The sequence below is a fragment of the Parasteatoda tepidariorum genome, chromosome 3 (assembly GCF_043381705.1).
Source record: "Parasteatoda tepidariorum isolate YZ-2023 chromosome 3, CAS_Ptep_4.0, whole genome shotgun sequence".
In the NCBI taxonomy this organism is placed as follows: domain Eukaryota; kingdom Metazoa; phylum Arthropoda; class Arachnida; order Araneae; family Theridiidae; genus Parasteatoda; species Parasteatoda tepidariorum.
The window spans coordinates 16987955-17004115 of record NC_092206.1 but is presented as its reverse complement, the minus strand read 5'-3'; the positions used below and the strand labels follow the sequence as shown (position 1 = coordinate 17004115).

The 16161-nt window shown below is 28.8% G+C and overlaps 1 protein-coding gene across 4 annotated transcripts in view; it reads right to left on the bottom strand.

The window, feature by feature from the left end:
- Window positions 1-3182: 3182 nt before the first annotated feature.
- Window positions 3183-16161, bottom strand: part of LOC107438564 (glycerophosphocholine cholinephosphodiesterase ENPP6) — an 80048-nt gene continuing 67069 nt past the window's right edge. Inside the window, exons 6-8 of one of the 4 annotated variants that reach the window (XM_043047481.2) lie at window positions 14795-14932; window positions 9286-9400; window positions 3183-3483 (exon numbers count right to left, since the gene is read on the bottom strand). In XM_043047481.2, coding sequence (XP_042903415.1) covers window positions 3245-3483; window positions 9286-9400; window positions 14795-14932 — 492 coding nt within the window. In that variant the 3' untranslated portion in view covers window positions 3183-3244. Of the gene's footprint in view, window positions 3484-9272; window positions 9401-14794; window positions 14933-16161 lie in introns of all 4 variants that reach the window. The other 3 variants (XM_071178369.1, XR_011636351.1, XR_011636350.1) reach the window with 3 other exon arrangements.

The following is a 16161-nucleotide window of genomic DNA, read 5'->3' as shown; positions in this document are numbered from 1 at the left end:
ACTATAGCCAGTTAGCTGATAAGATTTCAAGAACATTTTCTATGTTAAAATAACTCATCGCAAAACGTCTGACTTATGGTAGTAAATAAGTGCACCCTTTTTTCTAAGATTGAGCAAATTAGTTATTTATTTATTTACTTTGTTGTTTCTTATTTGCTTGGTTTGTGAGAAGTAAATGCATATTAGAGCCGTTCAAAAAATTGAGTTCTTTGTTTTTTAAATGAACAAATTCGAACAGCAATTTTATTTTGACGTTTAAATATTATTACACAGTTATATATTACACCGCTAACTTAAAGTAAGCTGTTCTTTTAAAAAAAGATGTTGAGAAAATTTTCTTTTGTTAAAATTATTTTTCAACTTTAGCACAATTCCCAAGGTATTATTATAGCATAATTTGTCATTAGGAAAATGCCTTATTGTGTTAAACAGCAAATACTGAAAATTGAAATTTGCAAAAAGATCCGAAGGCGTGCCTGTTTTAGAATCATCATCTGATTTGAAAAATGTAATAAAAAATTACGCATTTTTCGAACTTATTTTGATAAAAAAGAAAAATAAACCACGAGAAGATTAACATACTTTTTACTGAAACTTTGAGTACCATTTTTTCCTATATTTCGTCATAAGAGGATAAGAATGATATTGTTCCAAGGAATTTACTGAATAATTTTTCTATTTCCAGAATTGAAATCTGTTTGGATGAAACATTAAAACCAATTAGGCAATTATTTGTTTTCGTTTCACCCAGTTATTTTCAGGCAGTCATTAAACAAATTTTATAAATCACATCAAATTATTAAATTAAAACAATCATAATTCCAATCAACTGTTTATATTACCCGGTATTTTTGTTTATAAAAATAATTTCTTTTTATGAACAGCAACTAACATTTATCCCAGAACAAAAATTAAATTGAGTACTACCCAAATCATCCAAGACCAAATCTTCCAATTAAAAATATTTAACTATCCTTAATGAGATAAATTTCTTAGTTTTCATAAAAAAAAACATAAACGATAATTGCATTAAAAATGCCAAATAAATAATAAAACTGTAATACCTAATTATTATAAGTAATCTAAAATATTTAAGTACATCTTTGAATTAATTCTATCAGAGTAAGTCATTGATTAAATCTCGAAATGCATCCACTCAGCTTTAACCAAATTATACAAATATGAAACTTAACTTAATTAATATTTAAAAGGGTATTAAAAAGATTAATTAAATTGCCTAATATTGACAAAGAGATTTTAGCCTGTTTACAAGAGCAAATTTTTAACTGCCTATCGCGACTCTGACCTAAACGGAAAGTGAATATAAATATTAATATGTTATTCTAAAGCGGAAATGTTCACGTCCAACAGATTATTGTCGCGAATGAATTTTAATTAAAATTATTTGATTGTTTAAATCAAAGACCACCGAAGTACTGGATGAATATTTCAATTCTTGTAAAAAAAGTATATAAATGGAATTAAACGGAAAGTTAAGGAAAATAATTCTTTAAGTTTCAGTTTGAAAAGAATTTCTTTATGGAAAAAATCTTATTAAAAGGCAATAAATAAAATGGCAAATTGCTATAGAAAACTATAACAAGGTGGTCAAATATGAAATTTGTAGAAAAAAAAGAGTAAGTTGGTCAAATGAGTATGGAGAATAATGGTCAAGTTGCTCGTAGTTTTCTCGTAGTCATTTGTGCAGTGATTGGTTTGACAATTTCATGCTATTAAAAGAGAAGACGATCTCAGACAATCTGTCTTTTTCAGAAAAAAAATATTATGTTGGTTTAATACAGTGTTTCCCAAAGTGTGATACGCATACCCCCAGGAGTACGGGAACAGTTCAGCTGGGGTACGCGTTCTTATGCAAAATATCTTGCAACAAACGAAAATTTAAAAAAAATGTTATTTAAAAACAAAGCTAGCCATGAAAATTTACGATTACGTATTTTTCCATTGGCTATTTTTTGCAGAGTTAACAGTTAATAATTAGTAGTTTCAACAGCTAGTTGTGATTTTTAACTTTCGTGCAATTTTTTTATAGTAAAAAATACATTCATTTTTTATTAGTGGTACACAGCGTTACGAAAAATTTAAAAAGGATATACAAAAGTCATAAGTTTGGGAAACATTGGTCTAATAAGTAAGAAGGATGATGGAGAAGTTCCTTGTAGTTTTTCCATAGTCATTTGTGCAGTGATTAGTTTGGAACATTCTTGCAATTAAAAGAGGAGACGATCTGCAGACAATCTGTCTTTTTTAGAAAAAAAAAAGACTAAGTTGGTCTAATAAGTATGAAGGATGATGGAGAAGTTCCCTGTAGTTTTTCCATTGTCATTTGTACAGTGTTTGGTTTGGCAATTTCATGCAATTAAAGAGGAGAAGATCTAAAAACAATGTCTTTTTAGAAGAAAAGACTAAGTTGGTCTAATGAGTATGGAGAAGTTCCCTGTAGTTTTTCCGTAGCCATTTGTGCTGGAAATTATTTAGTAACATCATGCAATTAAGACAGGAAACGATCTGTAGACCAATTTAGACTATCTTCTCCTTACATTATTTCGTCAAATTAATTTCAGTATAATGCTATTGCGACCGTTTCATAATATTATAATGAATCACACTTACGCTTTGGTGCAATGTGTTTCAGTGATTCATTCTTGTTCAACTAAAACTAAAGCCAACTAACTCTAGTGTACCTTTGTAGTAACTTAATAGTCATTTCGGAATTGTGTGTTTTGGTGACTCATTCGTAGTAAACTAAAACTAAACCTAATAAATACTAGAGAAGCGTAACTTTGCAATAGTGTGCTTTGGTTATTCATTCTTGTTCACTAAAAATTAAGACTAGAGCCAATTACTCTACCAATGTTTTCATGCCGTCATTTCACGTAAAAAATCAAATTTCACAGTGAATTTTCAACCGTTCCTTTTTTAATAAAATTTAATTTCTTTTAAAAAAAAATACATTTTTGGTATTTTTAGAGATTACGATAATTTGTTTTTTCGTCCGTAGAGATATATAGAGTTTCAATAAAAGAAAAAGATACTATGAAATATTAAGCTAATGTAAAATAATAAGTGCTGAAGTTGATACATCCAACTTTAAAAATCTCCATCCTGACGACTAAATAATAAGAAACCAACAAATGATTGACGCATTAAAATCCAATAGACACTTATTAAAATAGCGCACTTTTATTCAAAACGCCTTTATATAAATATAAATGCACACCAATAATTAGGTAATTCTTGAAAAATAACTGTGACTTATAGAGTTGCAGAGAAGTACAGTAGATGCAAGAATTGTTAGAGACAGTTTAGAAATCTTCACTCCCGAGGAATATCTGAGTGCGGTTATTCCTTTCGTCACGGTATTTGTTCCGTTATTTGGAAGAGGCTCGATTCCCAAAAGCTCACATAAAATGTTATATATGTACACCATCTGCAAAGGTTCAGAAATGTAGTTCTTTTTCAGACCTGAAATAAAATAATGTTAGATGTTGACATGAACATTTAGTATCTAAGTTTAAGTTTTTTTATTTATTTATCATTACTGGTTATTAACATTTTGACACAAATGGGACACCGGTGTCCTTTTTATCTATTTTTTTCCGGATGGAGCCTAGATTAGCTTTCTCTGTGGCGATTTTTTGAAATTTCGCCAAGCGACTTTTTGAAATCTCGCCAGACTAGATTTCGAGGAGATATGTTGCAACCTTAATGCAAGTTATTTTTTATTCTATTAAAAATATTTTAATAAATTTGAAATAATTTAAATTGATTTTTTAATAATGAAAAACAACTTTGATCCAAGTAATAATCGCAAACTTAGCGAGATTTCAAGAAGTCGTCAAGAGGTGAGCTATTCTAGGATTTTACCTTTTTACTAACGCTCTAATTAGAAGAAAAACAAAGTTTGGTAATTTTCAATTATAAAAAGCATTCTAATATAAAGTCTGTTAGATTATCGGAATTATATTTGTACTAAAATATAAAATTCAAAAATATATCAATCATTGATTACGGAAATTAACAGAAGTTTCAATAATGAATAACTGTTTCGCTTAGATCTAAACTGCAAATAAGTATAAATTTAAAAAATTATTGTTGGAAAGTGAGCCGTGATTGGATGATTTTACCTTTAACGCTGAAAAAGACAGCAATGTTTCATGCTATATTTAATAATCATCAATTATTAAAATGTTAAATAGAATATTTTTCACTTATTTCGACCAAAATTAATATAAATTAATAAAAAAACAAAGAAAAATATATTCAATAAAAATTCTGAGTAGAAATGTTTCGCAAAGAGCTCAGTTCAGAAAAAGTGACAAAATAGTGAAATGTGTTTTGAAATCAATAACTATAACAGGAAGTATTTTTAAAAAAAAACACAGTTTTTCAGTTCTTAACAAATTAAATGTTGTTTATTATGGTTCGCAAAAACATGAGTTCAAGTATTTATTTATAAAGAACATTTATAAAGTAAACATATTTACCGATTCGAATTATCTTGATTTATAATTCCATCAAGAGCTTAATTATGTTAGAATTAAATAATTGTTTTGTATTGATTTATGCATTACTATCGATAATTTAGATTACTACGAGGTTTTGATAAATAGACGAACCATGAAGTGTAAATGGCGAATCACTTCCATTCAAAAACCCTCCTATTATATAAAAATATTTGCTTTAAATGAAATTATACAGCAAGAAGATTAAAACATTTAGAAATATAAAATATCTTAGAAAATAAAACTTGAAAACTAAGTTGAAATGCATAAAAACCAGTTGAATTTGTATATTTCCTTATGTAAGTTGATATAAGAAATGGGTAAAATGAAAAAAAAATTTCCACACGTTATTAATTAGTGAAGGAGATAAAAATATTAATGTGGAAAAGAGAAAACAATTGCAAAAATACAAACTCTTTAATGATGTTTAATAAATCTGGAAAAAATTCTAATAAATTCTTTTGGAAATAAACTATAATAATTCTAAATAAATCAATATTTATTATTCGTTAAATAATTCTTAAATTCTATTAGGTTTTAAAAATCCCTTTTTTCTTTTCTTTCAGTTTTAAATGTCCAAGTGTTTTTTTTTCTATTAATTTGAGTTTAGAATTTTAAATATTATGGAGTTTTAAATAATATAAGAGATAGGAATTAAGAAAAAAATTATATGAAGAATTATAGTTTACTGAAAAAAAAATTTCTAACTCTCAAAAAAAGTTTTTTTAGAAGTACAAGAATCCTAATGTAAAAAAGAAAGTATATTCTGTGGTTATTAACATAGAAATACTCAAATAAATCATTCATCGCAGCTCAATTTGTGAATGCATAATTTCGGAGATTACTTTTATTTAATTTGAAATAATAGGAAATTGAATATTTTAGCGGGACTATAAATTCAACCATCTTAACTTTTGTATTGTTAAAATTCATGCGTTAACAGAATTTAAAAGAGAGAATTTGAACTGAAAAAAAAATTAAACGAAGCAGACTAATTATCTTAAGCATTTAATGAAATAAAATTTTGCCACTTTCGTAATTGCGTATGCTACGTAATACGTAAATACTTAGGTAAACGGACGGAGCGTTACGAACTTACGTAAATACGCACTGAAACTAAAATTCCGTAAGAAAAATATGAATACTGATTTCTTATGAATGAATATGTGTAATAATGTGGTTTCGAAATCATAAATATTTGAAATTTCAGTAACTTGTTTGCGTTAATCTTGTATTGAGAGTAGAATATTTTGCATATGTGATAGGTATGGAGACGGAATTTGTTTACAATTAAGAACTAGGGAACTATAACTTGAAATATAAGTTGACTACAGTAAGCAATTACTACACTAAGAAAAAAAGGCATGGTAAAACCACCAGAATATGGCAAGAACCGTGTTTCTGACTCTACAGGAACACCAAAAAGCTCGGTTATTTTTACCGCAGCGCTTTGATAAAGATTTTAGTTAAATTTATCATAAAGTATAGTGTTGTGAAATGTGGTGAAACTTGGTAAATGTGGCAAAATTTGGTAATTTTATCTTGATTCCTTATTCCTTAGATCCATGGTATGAAAACCATATATTCGGTTAAATTTACTTTTCAGTTTTGAATTTTTTACTAAATGTTTGGTAATAAGAACTATAATTTTAAAAACCAGAGTATCTGGTAAACCGTTAGTAATTGAACGGGAAAATTGCCAAATGAATGGGTTATAAATAACCATATATTTTGGTTTTATCACAGAATTATGTTTTTTTCATTTTTTTTCGCCAGAAATGTCATTACCATACAATACGGTCATTTTACCAAAGTTTTTCTCCGTGTAAATTAATTTAGTTTTGTAAATTGATTTTTCATTTAACTATGCTTTTCTCAAATAAAAAAAGGAGGGAAAAAATGTTACTGCTCTGCAACAAGAATTATCACTAAAATCCCTATGGTATAATGGTTTATTCCTAACATTGAACAATGTCAATTTGACCACACTTACACTTAACCGAAAATAACTCCTCTTTCCTTGTATTCACTTCAATTAACGACAAGTAATTTCTTTGTATATAATCTTCTTACAATTACCTGCCATTATAGAATTCTTCTGCCTTTTTTTCAGAATAGTATCATTATTCTTCGCAAAAAATTCTTAAGACAAACATTGTTTGAGTTGCAGTAATTGTTTAACGCGCAGTTTTTTTTTCCTCCATCGATTTGCAATTAATCGGAATGTGTTATTTCTTTTGCAAATACTTATAGCGAAAGAATTCTTTTACTCATTCTTTTTTTTATTTAATAAATTTATTTTCGTTTTCAGTTGGAAGATCTCCCTTGAAAAAAGTTTACTAGTATCAATCCTGGAATAATTTAGAGCATACGTAAAAGGAAAAAAAAAACTAGATATTTGAAATTCATATCGCGTGTGTTCACGGGTGTTTGTGCAGTGTAGGCAAAAAATCTTTTATTGACCTTGTTAGATTTTTTTTTTATTGAAACTGTATTTTTTTTATACATTTTACGCAACATTTGTTCTAAATCGTTTTCACGACCAATATTTTAACAATTGAAATTATTTTTGTTTTTTCTGTAAGAAAAATGTGATAAAAAATTTACTTGTTTCTATTTATGTAAGATTGTTTTAGTTATATAGATATATAAAAACGTTTCAAATTTTATTTTTGTAAATTTTAATATTTTTATGTAACTTGAAGCACGAGATATCTCTCATTAGGTTTATTACACTGAGAAAAAAAAAGGTATGGTCAAAATTACCAGAATATGGTACCGTGTTTCTGTCTCCATGAGAACAACAAAAAGCTCGGTAATTTTACCCAACCCGCTTTGTTAATAATTATGGTAAAATCAATAATAAAATATGGTTTATAATGTGAGATAAAATTCGGTAACTGTGGTAAAATTTGGCAATTTTATAGTGATACTTTAGAAAATGGCATAAAAACCATTTATTCGGTTAAATTTACTTTTTAAGTTTTGTATTTTTTAATAAAATTGTGGTACTAAGAATTATAATTTTGAAAACCAGAATTTCCGATAAACTGTTACCAAATGAATGGTTTAAATACCGCACATTTTGGTTTTTATTACTAGAATTATGTTTTTTTTTTTAATCTTAGTTCTTTTTTAACAGAAATGTCATTACTATATAGTACGGTAATTTTACTAGAATTTCTACCTCCGTGTACAGACAAAAGTTTCTGGTATTGAAAGAGACAAAGTTTATTTTTAAAGTTCATTAGTTATAGATAATGTTTCCCAGCAAAACTTTGATTCATGCAATAATTAAGCTTACCATAAAACTACTTTGTGCTAAGGTTCCGTTTAAAAAATCATTATAAACATACATTTGTCTCGACTATGTCAATTTTTTTTATTATCGTCGTAATAAGAATCACTCTCTCATTTTTTATCGGTCTCAGAAAGTTCTTTAACCAAATATTTTTTCGTGAAGTCTTCGTTATTTTAAATATAGTCTTTTATATACATGTACAAAAGTTTCCAGCGTTGTCAATTTTTTCAATATTTCATACGTTATGATTTTTTTCTTCTTTCTAAATCATTCCTTCTAATCATTCAATATACCTGCTTTTATTTAAAAAAACTCAGTGGCGTGACAGCCCATAAAGGGCCAAATCTCAGTGACCATCTCAGTTTTCTTGACCTTAGGCTTTGGGGTGCAGGAGCAGACGTTTCGGTTAGGTGGTCAGGCGAACGTGAATCCCCCAATGTTTAATTCCCAACCATGTTTGGTACTCATTTATCGACCCACTGAAGGGATGAAATGCCGAGTCAACCTTACCCGGCCTGAGGATCGAACCCAGGACCTATGATACGGGAGCGCTACCACTCAGACCTGCCTTTATTATTTATGGCTTTTAACCTAATAATGAATTAGTGCATAACAAGTGCTGTAATTTTACATTTTCTGAAACATGTTTACATATATTTCATAAGGTAACATAGGCAATGTAAAACAGTAAAAAATAAACAAATATTATAATAATTGTCAATTTTTTTAAATTAAATAAAAGAAACTCCCTCTATTTTTGAAAAAAATAGTAATTGATTTGTAGTGAGATGTGGGATTTAAACAAGAGCTAACAGAATAATACCATGTAACAACATTTTAAAAAAAATGCTGTATTTTTCAGAAAAATTATTTGTCTTTGACTTAAGTTATTACTAACGTTTGAATATTGATTTTGGCATTAATAGGGTACGCCATAAAAAAAACCTCGGACAAAACTATTGCATCACGGAATAGAAGTTACCTAATTTCTTTTTTATTTGTGTGTTCATTGCTTTTTTATTTACCACATTAATTATAAAATATTTTATTTTACATGTCTTAGTTTACGAATTGTTTATTTTTTGGATTTTGCGACAATGTCAAGCAAAAGATCTGCTATTTTAGAGTTGATTAAGCGAGGAAAACGACAGTGAAAAATCGTTCGTTTGCTATGTACACAATCATTGTACGCGAAAGTTTGGAATCTAAAACAATCGCTTCTTTGGGAATGGGCTGGATTAAAGGTCTTGCAACCCATTGCTGACAATTTCAATACGCGATTGATATTTATTTGGCATAGAATTTTGCTTTTCGGCACTATGCTTCCCAACCAGAACGTAGATAGTTGAATTTCGCGAATCCAACTATCTTTATTCTTACCTCAATGAGTGATGTAAAAAAGTACCTGAAAATGAATTATCTTCATTAATAAATTAAAGAAAGTTTACCGAGTAGGTTTACCTGGTCCTCTTGCGAAAAATATGCCTCTCATATCAGGTACTTCATACGGATCATATCCATGTGAACCTAATGAAATTGACGATCCGGTTGGAATACTTTTGCCAGGGATATCTAACTAAAAGAAATGCATCATAGTAACTCACTCTAACATTTATATATCTCATTTAACATAGTACCAAACAGGATAGAAAATAAGGATAATGTGGCGTTTCACATATCACATGTTAACTTGATTCCATCTTGAGGTACCTTTTGATAGATGAAGGTTGGCATAGTCTAAAATTAAAAATAATGAAGGGATTTAATTTTAGACTATGTCAACCTTCATCTATCAAAAGGTACCTCAAGATGGAATCAAGTTAACATGTGATATATACTACTGAATTAGTATTTAACATTTATAGTGGTAGTTACGCCACAATATAATCACGAGCCATAACACTCTTTATAAAACTCAATTAGCATTAAGACCCAAATGTGAACAATTAAATTAAAATAAAAGATACTTGATAAAGGCGTACATTTAAATAAAAAAATGTATTTACATTGATGACTAAATATATATATTTTTATTTTTAATGGCAGGATTTAAATATAAAACCATAGAGATAACGAGTATAGCGAGAAAAAAAGAACATAGATATCAAGAGAAGCAACTGTAGTAATTGTCTATGAATTCAAAAAGCCGAGTAGTGGTACGCAAGGGAACATTAAAGTTTGGCAAAAGATGAGATGGTCACCGTCTACGATCCGTCCCAGATTACAAAGACTATAGATAGTACAGTAGGGAACCGATTATCCGGAACGATCGGGACCATCGCTATTCCGGATAACTGATTTTTCCGGTTTTCTGAATCGCTACAAAAAGCCGTTTTTTTATTGTTAAAGCCAACTAAAAAAAAAAATTAGAAATAATCTTAAAAAGAGGAAAAAACGATGAAGTAATACACTAATGATTATTTCCAAAATGATGGTAAGATAAACACCTTTCAAAAAAGAAAGAAAAATCTTAAAATCTTATGAGGAAAAAAAATTTTTTTTTAAAAAAATGGGGGGAAAATTTATAGAATTTCGTTCCGGTTTTCTGAATTCCGGATAACGGGTTCTGTACTGTACTTGAAACAAAGCGATAACAGTGTCAATGCTTCGGGAAACAGTCATAGCCAGTGGCGAACTCAAACTTAAGCACTATACTAATTTTTAAAAAGAATTTGTTGAAATAAATTTGAGATTAAACTTAGAGCTAAGCCTTTAACACATAGACAGTTTTCTTGCATAAAACTCTCCATTCAAACCAAAATAAGGCGCTAATGAATTAATACATTAACTTAACAAGCAATGATCGGAAGCTTATTAAGGTTTCCATGAATCAATAAGTTTTACATTAGAAATATCTGGACTTCTTAATTTATGAAGCAAATCACATTACTCATTATAACTTAAAAATAATTATAATATAGCAAAACAAAACAAAAACTTTCACTAACACTCATATTCAAACCATGTCATAAGGGTTGAATCGTCGAGGAACATTCCAGTGACTTTCAAGTCATGTCTTGGCCCCCAAATTCACCTGATCTTAATCCAATAGAGCATTTGTGGTCGTACTTGGAAAATCAAATTCGTGCTGCCACGCTACCCCCGCACAATGTAAGGGAATTGCAGGACCAGTTGGTGAGCGCTTGGTACCAGATACCTCAGACTACCTATCATCACCTGGTGGAATCAATGCCACGGAGGGTGCTAGCAGTTTTGAGGGCTAAAGATGGTCCTACATGTTATTAGCAGGGTGGTCATAATGTAATGGATCTTCGGTGTATACCAACAAAATATATTTCGAATTAACACTTGCAATATAAATAACTTTAAACTTACTTAAAAATACTTGCATCAAAACTAGCATTAAAAATCAAATAAAAAACATTTGTATCAAGGCCTACATTTAAAGCACAATTAAATCCAAAAAATACCTACATTTGTACTCTATAATAGATACAAAATTAAAATAAAACCGAAATTCAAACTCTAATAATATAAGATTGCAGTAACTAATTTAAATAAAGCACCTTTGGATAAAAACTAAAATAAAGCACATTTTTATTATAACTTTTATTTATATTAAAATAAACACATTTGCTTAATACGAAAGCTGAAAATCAGATTACACAGAACAAAAAAAAAAGAATATAAAAAGTGAAATAAAATTTTTTTTTGTTATAAACTATGCTTAAACCCAACTAAATCACATGTGCATTTATACCAAAGTTAATTTAAGAAACTTGATTTACAAGATAACTTAAAATTTTGACATATCAGTTTCTAATATTTTTTTAAAGTGCATTGTCATATAAAGCTACTTACTTGAAAAATTAATTATGCATATTGAAAACTAAATCGAAAATATTCCTCTGAAATTATTTAAATGACAAAATAAAAGTATGTTTCATAAAAAATAGCTTAATAATAAAACTTAACGGAATAATTGAAACTTATATTTAATTAAGTGATGAATAAATAGTTAGAAAATAGAAAGCCTTCAAAATGTAATTTGAAGCAAATTATTTACATTGTTAATTAATTTTTATTCAGGTTTTCTCAAAAGTAAATATCGAATCACTCCAAATTGTAATTTATAAACCATCGAAACCATTTGTAATAAAAGCCAAAGCTTAATAAAAATGTCAAGTAACATTAACATATTTTTTCAAATTATTATTCCGTTTTACAAATAACACCTTCTGCCCTTTTAAATATTAATAAAACTTGGAATTATTTTATTCTTAATTCTAACCACTAAAATTTCACAAACTTCTGAAAATATATCTTACAATTATACGCTGTTGTGAGTAAAACATGTTATAACTGCATTAAAATATGTCACTAAAAAAACAATTTTTACGTAAAACGAAAATATATGTATAATATGTATACCTATTAATATTTTATTACGTGATGATTACATTTCCCAGGGAAAAAAAGGTAAGAATGCTTTTAAAATTTTATTGAATGCAAATTATACGCTTCGAGTTTTAAAATGCATGCATTATTCAAGATTTCTAGTAAAGAGAAACGCAGAAGTTAGAATAAATTATATTTTCCGTATCTCTAAATGTTTTCGCAGAGACAAGTAGCTTTTTCAACGCCAAGAGCACGCATGAAGAAATTGGTTCATTAGCATAATATGCGAGTAAAATATTGTACTGAATTTATTGTTTCAAAATTAAGTTTTACAATACATTTTGCTGCTTGCAAGCTTTTTATTTCTAATTATATGATACTTGCGGAATTGTTTTGATAGATTTTTTTCTCAAACAACTAATGGAATTTGCAATGAAACAGTTAACAGTGTTAGAAATGGACATGGAACTTTTTTCCTTATTGGCGAAATTTTTTAAGAAATGCTCCAAACGATTAGTTCGTTAAATTGATTTAGTTACATCTTCATTTGTTTCAAAATACATCACATCACATCACATCACATCACATCACATCAAACGCATAATTAATGTAACGTATCATTTAATGTCATTCATTAATTGATAATATGGGAAAAAACTAATAGAATTGATCACAATTGATTAAGTTGTTCGCAATAAAAAACAAAAAAGTAGTACATATTTAATGTCATTCATTAATTGATAATATGGGAAAAAACTAATAGAATTGATCACAATTGATTAAGTTGTTCGCAATAAAAAACAAAAAAGCAGTTTGCAGTCCTCACAATGTTGGAATCTTCATTCCAAAATAAGTTAAAATAATCGGCACATTCTCTCCATCAAATTTACCAGAAAATTTACGGTAAAGAACAGTTTTTACCTTTGCAAGTATATTTTAACCATTTACAACTAGCATGGTTTTGAAATCGTAAAAAACTGAACTCATAATTAATGTAACGTATCATTTAATGTTATTCATTAATTGATAATATGAGAAAAAATTAATGGAATTGTACACAATAGGCTTAAGTTGTTTGCAATAAAAACAAGAGCAGTTTGCAGTCCTTACACTGTTAGAATTTTCATTCTAAAATTGTGTTTAAATAAATGGTACATTCTTTCCATCAAATTAACCAGAAAGTTTACGGTAAAGAGCAGTTTTTACTTTTGCAACTATATTTTAACCATTTAAAGCTAGCGTGGTTTTGAAATCGTAAAAATGTAATTTAGCTGGACATGGGAGATAGTGTAGCAGATTTATGGTGCTGCCATCTATGCGTGGATGAGAGTATCATATTCTAATAGCCCAGGGTCGTAAATTGGGAGGGCAGGACACTGGAAACTCTTCATGTGTTGAAAGAAATTGATGGAATATTGTGGTGTTAACGCTGGGATTCGAACCCCCATTCTGTTGATCACGAAATTGACAGATTTGCCCTCTCGGGTATAATATATAACTATATTTGCAAAGAACTAAGTGGTTTCATTAAGTGGGCTAAGTAGGTTAAAATTCTGGTTGCTTAACGCTGTTAAGTGAAAGAAATGTTTCTCTTATAAGAATAAAGTGTCTATCTAATACGGTTAAAGAATGAACGGTTTTTCTCACAGTTAACAGTTAGAATACCATCTTATTTACGGTTATTTGACTGTTTTGTTTAAATCCATAAAAATAACAATGAATTAAATTGTTATTTAGCCATTTTTTCCGAGAAATTTAACAGTGCACCAGGATTCGAACAGGGTAAACTTTTTTGAAAAATGAGTGTATTAACCTCTGTACAATCACATCATACAGAGCAAATTGTTTTGAATCCAGACAAAAATTGATAGAGACTTCTCAATATGTACTGAGATAATGTACAGTGCATAAAAATGGAATCACACTGAATAACTTTTGATCTAATGTTCGGATCGTCATGTCTTAGGACTCATTCTTACTGGTTCGAGGAGGTAGCTTTAAATATGCTAATTAATCGGTGCAGATAGACTATCTTATTGTTTCTTTATTGTGCATTTTTTCTTCGGAAAAAACTTATGCCCGAAAATATCATCCACATCAAGAAGGAATTTATAGACTCGAAAAACATCAAAATGGAATTTTTACAAGAAAGAATTGAACTTGGAGAGGTATAATTAAGTAATTTCATGAATCACAAAAATATTATTCGCTCAAACCAGGGTTCGCTCATTAGAAGCGAGCTATGCTCCAGTCAACTTAACATAGTACCAACGAAGTATTTCTAATTTTTTTGTTAAATTCGGGATCTCGCAAAGACAGGACTCGTTATAAACGAGTTAGACTGTACTTCAAGATTAACAAATAAAAAACCATGCAAATTCCAAAAACATTTGAAAATTTAAAAATTAACAGCTAAAAAAGTAAAATCTGCAAAAATTAAAGAAATTATATAGGTATTAATAAATAATAATTATTTTCAAAATTGCATAAAAAAAGAAAGCTAAACGAAGCAAATCCTTTTCTTTAAAACTTTTCATTGTGATATTTCTCTTGATGTTGTAGAATAATCAAAAACAACGATCAAAACTTTATATAGCAAAGGATATCTTACTCCTTTTATATAATAGTTTTTGGAAGCCACAAGTAATATGGGAAGGGTAAGTCTGTTATTTTTTATGTGATAATGCTCTGGTATTTCATCTTTCAAATACACTCGAAGTCCATCTATTCCTTTGAGAGCTTTATATACCTGTAAAAAATAAGAAAAAGTATAGGTTTTTAGAAAATGTTTTAAGAGAACTTATTAGATATAGATAATGCGCAAACCAATTTATAGCTTAAACTTTTTGTCTTTTGGTCGCACGTAAAAATCCGAACACATGGTTTAAGACTCCTAGTTAGTTAAAAAAAGAGGTTTAAAAAAAACATACTAAATAAATTTATCAGATCATACGGCGCTCAAATTAAAGGCGTTACACCTAGAATAACTTTTGATTTATTGGTCGGACTTTTAAGTACCACACATAAGAACTGATAAAATCCGAACACATGGTTTACGAGACCCATTTAATTAGTCTTAAATAAAACTGCGTTTGGTAGTTAGTAGACAAAAAAAAATACACTTTCGCTTATTTTGTATACATTTTTTAAAAAGGATTTCAGATTTTAAAAATAGAGGTTTTAATGCTTTTTGAAAGATGTGATCGTAATAGTTTTTTTTCTTATTTTATAACTTATTCGACTAACAATGCTTAACACCATATTTTTGCAATTTCGAATCCAACCCAGAAGACAATGGAACTCTCGGATCATGCATGAAGACAAACTAGCTTTCGTTGCTGTCTTTTTGATGGAACTAACATTCATTTGTGTTATATTGAGAGGTAGTCCGACATTGAAGGGATTCTAACCTGTCTAGATCTGTAAACCATTGAGAAAATATACATTCATTATTCTCTAATAATACTAATTGTAATATATATATATATAAATTTAGAGCCATTAATTGCTTCAAAAAGCGACAAAGTAAATGATGTTCCCAATTGTAAAATGCTTTTGANGCAAATGGATTGTTCTGACAAAGCAAATGTTTGTGAATAAGACTGGGGGAAAAAGTTTTCGTTGCATTTAAACAAATATTTGATGTTTTCTAATTTGGATATGCGGATATCAAATCTGAAATTAGTTTTTCTCCAAAAGCTACAAAAGTTTTTAAATTTCAATTTTTAGTCTACTTTTCTCGAAATGTACAAGTTAAAAACGTTATATATAAAAGAGGTCACATAAATGTGGCTACAAACTTCCAAAGAAGTTAAGGCACATCATCAGGATTAAAATTGCATAGGAATCCATCCCCGCAAATATCGTTGTACGCAACTAGGAGTGATTCCCTACTTTACCTGCTCAGAAGCACACGAAGAAACAGTTCATAATAGGGAAGTGCCCCTAGTGGCGTAGGGCGAAACTTCTGGACATGAA